The 11698-nt window shown below is 36.0% G+C and overlaps 1 protein-coding gene across 1 annotated transcript; it reads left to right on the top strand.

The window, feature by feature from the left end:
* Positions 1–501: 501 nt before the first annotated feature.
* LOC117996513 (uncharacterized) lies at positions 502–10889 on the top strand. Its single transcript, XM_034984571.2, has 3 exons — positions 502–1245; positions 4124–4319; positions 9767–10889. The coding sequence occupies exons 1-3, from the start codon at positions 867–869 to the stop codon at positions 9942–9944; spliced, it is 753 nt and encodes a 250-aa protein (XP_034840462.1). The 5' UTR covers positions 502–866; the 3' UTR covers positions 9945–10889.
* The last annotated feature ends 809 nt before the right edge of the window (positions 10890–11698 follow it).

Below are 11698 nucleotides of genomic sequence, written 5' to 3'. Positions count from 1 at the left end.
CCTGTTACAGTTTTATTATAAGTATTGATTGATGATTGATGATAATAATTTTGAGTAACCTTGTGAATGGAACATTTTAGTATTCAAAAATTTATTTCGCTTATAAAAACCTAAGAAGTGGTAAATATCAAAGTGGTTTTTAAAAGTAGAATAATGAAGGAATTAAACCAACCCAAAACATGTAATTTCTTAAATGATTTTGTAACAAATTTTAAGTTTATCACAATTTTTTAATTAACTATAATAATTGTTTACCAAATAACAGAAGGAAGTTCGCAGGGAATAGGAACTATTCAATATTCTGTGGTTCTAGAAAAGAAATTAAAAGAGAGATATGGCGGACGCTCAGTTTGTGTTTATGTCAAATTAAAAGAGAAAGGGGAATTTAGAAATTGCGGGTACATAATAAAAATTATAGAGCCGTAGATGACAGAGCGTACCTATAATAAGTAGTTCTCTAGACCTATAGTATAGTAGGTACCTAGGTACATGTACACTGACGTGCTAGGTAGGTACAATAGATCGTTGAACGACATGAGGCATCTTCAGGTTATTGTTGTGTGTTTCCCCACGCAAGCGTACTTAAATTATTGTTTCACGCTTTTGCTTATTCTAAAAGTAAATCCCGTGGCGTTCACTCGCGTGCTTCAATAATCACTCCCGCCATTGCATCGTATTGTTGAATGTTCTCACGTGCTGTGCTCGGAATAAAAATAAGCATTGCCAAGCGAATACACATAAATACACAACCATGTGTGGATAGGACGTGCGAACTGTTGTAATGGTTGTGTGCCCAAACTGGGAAGTCGTTGTTTCAAGTGCGGGAGGTTTATTTAAATTTGTGTGCTAGTGTTTTAAAATCAATAATGCCGGGACACTCAAGCAGTCCGTACTGGACAGCCGTGGATTTTGACAGCGAAGGGGATGAAGAGAAGACCCCACCGCCGAGTAACCGTGTATACCTCGATCCTTGGGATAACGATGCCTTTGGCATGTTACAAGGCGAATCCTTAGATTCCAGCCAAGAACAAATGAATTCCTTCGCAGGAGAACCGGTCAGCGCCAGCTTTTACTACGTACCTACTAAGACTTACGATTCTGGAGAAGAGCCGAAATCAAGCAAGCGCACGATCTTCCCAGAGGATGCTATCCCACCAGATTATTCTGTTTACGGACGAAGAACCTCCAGATATGTAATGCCCGATTACGATCGTGACCTGCCTATCTACGGTCACAGACCAATGCGTAAGTAAAGTGAAAAATACTTTTAAAAATAACCGCCCTCAGTAATTCTTTCAGCCTCAATAGCTCAGTGGCTATAGGTCCGACTCAATTATATATTATCTACTATCTATTACTATTATGTACGTTTTTTTAAATAAATAAAGAACAAACGAGCAGACGAGTAACCTGATGTTGTGTGATTTCGGTTGATCATGAATATTTACAGCCCCACAACCAGAGGAGCCGTCAATGTGTTGTCGGCTTTTCAGGAGTTTGTTGATTGTCCTCTCATACATTCTTGACTTGAATAACTGATAACATGAGTTAAAATCTAGTGGAAATACCGCCGAAGAGACTTGGTTCCGCAGTTTGCATAAATGTACCTGAGTAGGTATATTATGGAAAAAATCTGGCACAGCGGGTGATCGAAGTACACTCATGCACCCAATTGGTCAGGTCGAAATTCTTCCTTTGAGTCCTCTTGATATTCGATTTTCTAATAGAGCAAATCCGTGACACGGAAACTACCTAAGTATCATCATCATGATCAACCCAAGAGATAAACTGAACCCATAACCGGCTCACTACAGAGCACGGGTCTCCTCTCAGAGTGAGAAGGGTTTTGGCCATAGTCTACCACGCTGGCCATGTGCGGATTGGTAGACTTCACACACCTTTGAGAACATTGTGGAGAACAGCTCTCAGGCATGCAGGTTTCCTCACGATGTTTGCCTTCACCGTTAAAGCAAGTGATATTTAATTAATTTAAACGCACATAACTCCGAAAAGTTAGAGGTGTGTGCCCGGGATCGAACCCCTGACTCCGATTAGAAGGCGGACGTGCTAACCACTAGGCTATCACAGCTTCAACCTGAGTATACTAAGTATTTATTGAGAATTTGAAAAAAAAACTACATTTTAGAAGGTATGTTAATGAGAATTTAATACATTTAACTATTATCTTTGCAAGACAGTACTTACCTAGCTAGCTACACTTATTTGATGTCTAATTGCTGTTAAGCACGTTACGGCACTTAGGTAGGTACCTCTCTACTCCTATTTAATTGGTAGAGAATTGCATATTTGTGGTTAGATTTACATGAAACACGTGAATCTGGTATCTACTATCTTTTGTATTTTTTGTTTAAAATATTGGAAGTTACAATATGACAGTCCTAGAATACGCAGCGGCCTACGGTAACGCACGATTAATAAAAATCGGTCAAGTGCAACTTGGGCTCGCACAACAAGGGTTCCATCGTACCATCGTTTTAAAAAAAATGGCGGCCATTTTGAAATTCATTTTAAATTTGTTGTTATAGCGGCAATAGAAATACACATTTGGTTCAAAATTTCAACTCGCATGGTAGTTCACGAGATACAGCTCGTTGACAGATGGACGGACGGACAGCGAAGGATTAGTAATAGGGTCCCACTGGCACCCTTTGAGTATGGAACCCTAAAAATCCTACCATTAGTTAAAATAATGAAATACCTACTTACATGGGCGCCCTTTAAGTACTGCTAAGTAGGCTACCTATAGCTTTGCTTTCGTCAGTCTACTTACGCCATCAAAACTTGCCTTACCTAATTACTTAATTAATTTTTTTTCTCTTGAACTTTCATGGTAAACAAAATTTTTTACTAGCTGTGCAACCGTCTGAATGATTTCGCTTCTAGCCGATCGAAAAAGATTAAGTACTTACTTATAGATAAGTATAATTATTATAGCTTTCACTTTCAAATTGCCATTTTTCATTTCATCATCATCATTATCACACCCCATATACTCCCTTTACTACCCCTTTACTACTACCCCTTTTAGCACGAGTCTCCTCTCGACTCTCAAAGAAAGGTTTAGGCCATAGTCCGCATCACTCTTGCAAAGTGCGGTTTGGCACAGTATTAAGTATCATTATCATCATCATCATCATCATCATCATCAGCCTGTGGACGTCCACTGTTGGACATATAGGCGTTTCCTAAAGAGCGCCACACACCCGGTCCTCAGCCTTCCTCATCCAGCCACTTCCCGGCAGCCTCTTTATATCGTCCGCGTCGGTCCTTCGTTCTGGAGGGCGTCAACACATACGCTTGCTTAAACGCGGTCTCCACTCAGGACTTTCACCTGACCTACCCACTGCCATTTCAGCTTGCTAAGATATAGCGAATTATTAATTTACTTCTGGAGAAATTCAAAGGGTTTTTACATACTTAGAACTTAACTTGGGAAGCGCCAAGGCTAGTTCAAACCATATTAATTAACTAACCTAGCCGGTTAAACCGTATCAAGTGATTTAGCGTTCCGGAACGATGCCTTATACCAGCTAATTAGAGGTACGAGCTTAATAGATAGTTATCTGTAAGTAGGATTATACAATCGCGATATTCGGTCTAGCGCTTTCAATTTAAAATACCTACTCTACCGTCGGGTTTCAATATTCAATCTATAGGTAGATGTATGTGTACATAGATAGATACTAATCTGTAAATTAAAAAAAAACTACAGGTAGGTATGATTTTTGACAAATAACTAATAAAATAATTTATCGACAGATCACCTATTGATAAATTCAATATTGAAACTCGACATTAACCATAATATATGTATAACACTCTTAGTATAACAACCCGATAACACCATCGATCAATAGTAATTTGCGAAAGACTGTTGGCTGCGCTACAAAATAACTAAGTATTAATTATTAGCTGATATTAAAAGTAGGTATACTGTATATAATATCAGATCTGCTGCAGTTGCTTTGTTGAATAGAAGATACAACAAGAAAATATAAATAAAAAACGTCTATTTTGAAAATTAAAATCAGCCATACCACAGCTACCAGTTTTAAGCAAAAGGCAGCTGATTAGTTATTTGAAGCATTTGTTTTGTTTGCAGCGGAACGAAGAAGGTCAATGTACATAGAGGAGCCTGTATACATACCTATGGCTCACCCTATGGTGTATGAGAGCTTGTACGGGCCAGTGCCGATGCCGAACCCATACATGCACCCTCCTCGACCGCGTATGTCGCTCCAACACCAGCCTGATTATGTGATGGCGAATGGATACGGCAAACATCGAAGACATTCCAGGTACCCTCCTTGATATTTAATATTTTATACCTACTAAGTAACTTATGCCTGCGACTTCGTCCGCGTGGAGGTTAGAGGTTGATTTTTCAAAAATCCTTTCTTAGCGGATCTCTACATCATAACAGGCAACAGCTATCTGCATGCCGAATTTCAGCCCGATCCGTCCAGAAGTTTGAGCTGTGCGTTGATAGATCAGTTAGTCAGTCACCTTTTCCTTTTATACTACATACATACATTACATACTTAGGTATATAGATTAATAGATATGTAGGTATTTGAGAGCGATATCTCTCCATGAAAGTTGATATCTATACCGGTACCCGGTACGTGGTGCTAACTAACTACGCCCAAATCTGTGCCCAAATCCAATAAGAACTGTCAACTGAGCTAAATTATACAAATTATAAATTCCTAAATTGATTCGGCCAGGAACCGAGGCCACAGCCGCCGTAGTATAAGATCGTGGCGTTCATCACGGCACCACAGAGGTCACCATTCTTTACAAATACGTATCAGTTAGACTGAGGTAGAAATAAAAGAGTTAAAGAATCGTTCGCATCGGTTTGTGAAGTGGTAAAGGCACAGCATTATTGCATCCTCCAAAGATCCGGGGTTTGGAGGCCTGCCAAAATGTGCTGAGGGCTTTCGGCAATCGAGGAGATTTTAGTAGCGGTACCAGCGGTACAGCCAAACCTGGCAGTAAAAGACTGCTTCAGCTTTCGTACTGAAACCTACCTTGCGAATTGAAGCGATGGACAGTTGAGTTTGAGAGTTGAGAGACAGCACTTTACCGTTTGCACATTATAGTCGACAGTATTATAGTATTACAGGTCGTAGGTAAGTGCGAGCGAAACAGACAGATAACTCGACGACTCAGTTTAAAATGCGCCGACTATTGCACCTAAACATTGTATAAGAATTAGATTCCATAATGTATTCTACGCCACTAGTGACTAGCTATGACTCGAGCCAGACAGCTATGCGCCAATGTATGTTTATGTAGGAGTCATTAGCAGTTTCACTTTGGCGAACCTGATTGCATATTGTAAGATGCTTACATATTCGTCCAAGTATTTTAAAACATAACTGGCATAAACTGCTTTCTTTACTTATGAAGTTATGACAAATACCTACCTACTCCTAGGTACTTACACACAGAGTTGAGTCTTCTTTCAGTATTAGGCGTGACTGAAGTTTCACGCAGTTTTTCCCTTAAGTATATCAAACTCAGTAGGACATATTTTGCAGTACCTTCGCAGATATGTACCTACCTACTAAGCCTTGATAACTTTAAGGAACTTACGGTACCTCCATGTTTCCTAAGTTAGTAGGTAGGTACATCACTTTGGGAATCAATCCCAGAGCATTACTGCATTGCGATTTTACCCGAGTTTGTTATAGGCTTCTTCTCAGGCCGACGCCTTTGGAACCTTCGGTAGCTTTAGTTTTAAGTTTACGTTTACGAATTCAACAATTGGCAATCAAAAACTGTAGTTGCAATGTTGTATGTACCTTATTTTGAATAAGTAAATGCTTTTATTTTATTTCGAATTTGACCCATAGGCATGTCTCTGTACCTACTTCTTTAAATAGGTAACCCTTGTCTACGAGTTCAACAGTCAACACGGAAACGCATTACTTACTCACATAATATTTTCTTCTTGCTAACATCTAGGATAGCTGTTTTCTCCTTTTTTTCTTGCTTTTCTCTGTCTTCTCTTCTCATTATTATTTTATGCCATTACACGTATTATGGCCCTCAACATCTCATCACCATACACGTAAATAAATCAGTTTCGAGCGTTCACACAATCGCTTGTTATACGCCCGGCCCGGCCCGTGCGTGTACACGGGACACCCAAAAGATTCAAAAATCGCATGTCTCGGGGTTTCTTCCTTGTTCTGTGCCTCGGTAGTCGGTACTGTCATAAAGCAAAACATACCTAGCATATGAAGTAAATGTAAAATCTCTGCACTGTTTGAATTAAAAGTATCATCATATCCTCTCTAGATGGTATCTATCACTCAAGAGCACGCAAATTTGCTCCGTATTGCTTAATGCAAACTTGGTACATTTTATTAGCCTAAAATACATGCAACAGAGTTTCTAATATTTGTCGCGGTCGAGGTAAAACGATTGAGTAGGTAAGTACTTAAATCCACGCAATCGTAATTATCTATAGGAGCCAAGCCTAAAACAATATTTACATGCACATGATACTTACCTACCGCATTTTCGATGCCCGCGACTTCATCTGCGTGGATTTAAGTTTTTTAAAATTCCGTGGATACTCTTCGCTTTTTTGGGATAAGCCTATGTCCCTGGGATACAAGCTATCCCTGTACCGGATTTCATCAAAATCGGTTAAACGTAATGGGCCATCAAAAGCTAGCAGATAGACAAACAGACACACTTTCGCATTTAGTGTCTCGTAATTTTTGGTGCGCATAAAATTAGAGCATCTGCAAAAAAAGACCATTAAGCCGATGTAAGGTACGTAGGTACGATACGATATATTTAATAAGTTCCTAGGTATTTTATTAGTGTAATTTACTTAATATGTAAATAACATAATAGTATACTTCCGCGATTATAACGAGGAACTCGCAAACTGATTTTATGCAGATGATAAATAGGTGCCTACTTTTCGTTAAAAAAATATACTTACCTAAAACAAGAACAAAAGAATGCTAGCTCATTCCCTGTTCTATTAATATATTCGCAATTGTAAAATGTAGCATTACAATTAATGTTAGATATAACTTAAGTAATTTATTGCGATCAACACGCTGTCTATTTAAAGTTTTCCATTTAGTTCACTAAAACTGAAATTAGCGAAAATTATAGAATTTCGTCCGAGTCGGTGTCAGAAAATATAACAAAATAAAATCAATTATCATTTTTTCTGTCTGCTGTCAATTTAGAGCTTTCCTGTAGGTCGCTAAAACTGAATTAGCAAAAATTATAGAATTTCGTCCGAATCGGTGTTAGGAAATTGACAAAGTTTTTACGCCTGTACTGTAGTAGACAAAGTTACAAATACTTTTTGTTTATAATTTCTAGTAGCAGTGGTAATCAGCAATTACTCAGCTTTTTGTTTACTTTTACTTATAAAATTGAATGCAAAGTTCCCATTCCCAGCAAAACCGCGTGGTGAAGCGTTCCGCGGAAAACATAAAAGAGTAGAAAAAACGTAAACCATCGTAGTCAGGGCTCGCAACAACCTATCTATACATGGATTTCTTTGTAATATCGTCTATCCATCGTGTGAACGTATGCCAGTTTTTGCTTGCTTGTTGCAAATGAAAGTCGCACTTGTGAGAATCTAGCTCGTTTCTTGCTATCACAGAGAAACTTGTTCCTAGCATTGACCTCTAGATTGCATCATTTGAATTTTGATCATCTTTAGTATAAAATAAATCATGCATTCACTTTTATGTTCATTTTAATATTATTGTTATTGATAAGTTTATAATTGTTTAAATTACTTAGGTAGGTACCTAGGCAGATAATAGTCAACAGTCTAATAAAGTTCTATACAGAAGATTTAAGTAGGTATCTAGTACCTACCTAATGTTAATTGAATTGAACCACAAAATACATAACTAACACATACCTACCTACTTAGTTTAGCTATAGGTAGGTAGGTACACATAAATCTGTTAATTATTTACTTAACGGTGATATTTGTTTATCTATTAGATTATGTAAAAGAAGCACATAGAAAGTAATACAGGGCACGAACATGTTGATAACTTGGTTAGATATTTCACATTTTGGTGCGAAAACGTAACATAGAAACCAACCAAATAAGCTAAGTATTATCTAATCCATCTCGTATCGACATGGATGAGAACGCATAGCAATTACAAAAGTAATGCATATCATTATAACTGCAATAATAATTATCGTAATTAATGAGTTTGTGGAATGTAAAAAGTTTAAAAAAATTATGTAGCATTCGGTCTCGGCTTGCCAGACATGAAATTAAGCAACAGCTTGTCGGGCCACCTAGTTTTGGCAACTACCTACCTAGGTACCTAATTTGTTGATTTACTGGTGTATGTCTAATCTAGTTTTAATTAGCCTATTCAATAAGCCTTGTTTATAACCCGTGGCTGCTTTTTTGCATTCGTATTTGTTTTATTTTGTATTATGAAATAAACCTATAAGTAGGTAGGTACTTACCTATTAAATCTTTTGATACGGAAAGTAGGCCAAGTTGGTATGTGCACGTATGAAAAGTTACATAGCTTTTTTATTTAGAAAATCTAGTTGCATTACCTACATATTATTCTACTTATTACTTCTACAATAGTTATCAGACCAAAACTGGCTTTTAATAAATACATAATTGCCTTTTTTCGCAATTCGCAGTGCGATGCACGCTACTGTTAGCTATTTACTTATTTTCTTTGTGAATTTTTCGATTTCCTTTTGTTCTTTAATCCATATATTTAGCACAGTAAAATGTTACTATGTAGTTTTAAACACCTGATAGAGTTACTCTAGGTAGTTATGTTTAAGTAGGTTATAGCAATAATTAATTAGTTTAACTAGGTAATTAATCGTCAACTCCCGTCACTATATTTTATGATTTACCCTATCCTATTCATTAATCACACAAGTAACTATTGTTACTACTGAAACGGTTAACGGTTTCAATATTGCACACCAATTGATTTTTATAAAAATGAAGTAGACTTTATCTCTTTTACGAAACAAAGGAAAGCTAAATCTGATATCGTGCTGTTAGAAGCAATTAGTATTATACTAGTTAGGTAGGTATAATTATTATAAAAATGAATAGAGATAAAAATGTTAGAAATGACACCCGCGTGAAATGCTACTACATAGAATTGTTAAACTTATACAAGTATCGACTAGTATGAATTATTATTATAGTACATTCATGCTTTTGACTGATAGCTGCATTTCCGCGTAGTTTATCGATACTTACACAGAATATATGAGATATCTACTCTACTGTGTTTCAGTACAAGCCAAATGAAACCAAAAGTGCCCCTTGTTGTCCCTTGTGTTCTTACCTACCGATCCTACAATAAGCATATTAGCTACCAATCCACCATAAGCATATTGTATTAACAAAAAATGAAGTCTTTTAAAATAATATTTTAAACGACTTAAAAAAATAAGTATCTAGGTAGGTAGGTACTTGCACTATCAGACATCTACTGCAAAAATATTTGATTATGTATTAGTTTAATCGAGTCTATACCCACGCACGCTACTAGCTAGAAACCATTTTAGTAAACCGCAACGTGCGTGTACCTAATGTCTTAAACGTCTTTGTAAAATAATGTACCTACTTACTTAATAATTACACGTATTGTGTAATGTTGATGGTTTACGCTCTGAGGTTTTCACCTTAGGCATAGTGGTTTCAGTAGACCTCAATTTTACTAAATATCCTTTAATATTTCAGGTTGGCAGAAGCGTACGAGCAATACGCGTACGAAACTCTGACACCAGAATATGAAGACTGGGCGCGACCAATGCCGAAAACAGCTCCTGACAATTTTCATTTATCTAGGTATGGACACCTTCAAATCGACTACTCGTGCAGTTGGAATTCTCTAGATAGAATCATACGGAACCAATAGTTACTATACAGCTGTCTTTAAAAAGCAGTTGCAGTATAGTGACTGTTAATCAGTTGGTATGACTTACAAAATACCTCACCTCAAATATCACCTAAAAAATACCCTAGACTATACCGCGGGTCTAGATCAATGTGCTTGAGGATCTTACAGCTAAACCCCAGAGTGTAATAATAGGTAGGTACCTAATTTGCAATATAACGTTTATTATTTAAATACCATTTAATCGGTATATATTTACCTAGTCTTGTACCAATCATCAACAGTTAGTACCTTCCAATTTTATTAGGTACCTACAGGTAGGTACCTACCTAAAATAGTTAACAGTTAACCTGATCTAGGTAGGAGATTGATGTAATATTGAATACGTTGTTTGATATACATAATAATATATCAAGAAACAAAAGGTGATACCGTTATTATACCGTTAATATAAAAAGTCCATAGGTATACCTGTTTGATATATGTACATATTATTATATCAAGAAACAAAAAGGTTCAGTGATACCGTTCGTTACTAAAATATAAAAATCTCACATAGGTAACTACTTAAGTAAAATAACAGATTAATAATTAACGATTTCTTATTATACCTAGTACTTATAATGAACAATTTACTTTACCTATTTCTTGGACAACGACGTACTCGTACTACATGTATTAAGCTTTATTTAGAGTAGGTACTAAGAAATATCTAATATCAGTTAAATACTTCTCTCTTTTGAATAGCAATGTAAACAAGGATGATTATGTAAATATTATTATAATTTTTTACAAATTCTATGATTAGATTAATCTAAGCAGAAATGTTGTAGCTTTAAGTAAAAATTTTATAGCAGCTAAAGTTGTAGAATGGAGGATTTAGTTATTTTTCTGAATAATTTTTGTCATTCTTTGAAATTAACGCTCTGGCCAAAGATAATAAAATAATATTATGATTGTTAAAAATGTATTTTTCTGATTTCTTAATTTTATTGTAAGCATTATCATCAAAGATTTCTAATTTTTCGGAAATAAAATTTAGAGATCTTAACCAATATCATAAAAAGATTTCTCATTTTTTGAAAATAAATATTTGGAGATTGTAACTTTCTATACTTATCAAATTTCCATATCTAGTAAATAAGTAGGTAAGTATGTATATGGACTTATTGACAGTTTAATTTAATTGTATTGAATTTGTAATCCTTTAATACCTACCTATTATAGATGTGAAAGTTTGGATGCACCTTAATGCTCCTTCACGCCATACAATATGACTGAACTGATTTGTCTAAACGGAGTGGAGATAGCTTATCTAAGGTAAAGGTACCCTAAATTAATAAATACTACTACTACTTTAATTCCCGGAAAATCAAAGAGTTCCTTCGTAGGGAGGGAGTAGAAAAACCTATATTCATAAACACGTATAGTCGCGGGTATCATCCAATAGGTATAGGTAGGTTAGATCGTCCAAGGTATAGGTAGATTAGGTAGGTACTATATATTACTTCATATGCACAGTCGACATGTCCTTCACCCACGATTTTCGAAATCCTAAATCCACGCGGATGAAGTGCATCAGCTAGTTGCGCAGTAGGTAATGATTAACTCTCATGGTGTAGTGTAACGTAGTGGTAACTGTTGTCATTTTCACTTAGAATAATATTATGGTGTGGTTAACTTTCCATGTAGATTATAGCGAAAGATACCTGATTTAATAAAGAAAAATTATATAGCTACTAAGTAGGTAGTTACTAGTATACTTAGTAGATATT

The sequence above is a fragment of the Maniola hyperantus genome, chromosome 3, assembly GCF_902806685.2.
Source record: "Maniola hyperantus chromosome 3, iAphHyp1.2, whole genome shotgun sequence".
NCBI lineage: Eukaryota > Metazoa > Arthropoda > Insecta > Lepidoptera > Nymphalidae > Maniola > Maniola hyperantus.
This window is presented reverse-complemented; position numbering and strand designations above follow the sequence as displayed.

What these genes read in the sequence shown, in the direction of transcription:
- LOC117996513 (XM_034984571.2), top strand. Translation starts at nt 867, where the DNA reads ATGCCGGGACACTCAAGCAGTCCGTACTGGACAGCCGTGGATTTTGAC. An exon ending in CTACGGTCACAGACCAATGC is followed by an intron (nt 1,246 to 4,123) that starts GTAAGTAAAGTG and finishes TTTTGTTTGCAG; the next exon opens with CGGAACGAAGAAGGTCAATG. An exon ending in AAACATCGAAGACATTCCAG is followed by an intron (nt 4,320 to 9,766) that starts GTACCCTCCTTG and finishes TTAATATTTCAG; the next exon opens with GTTGGCAGAAGCGTACGAGC.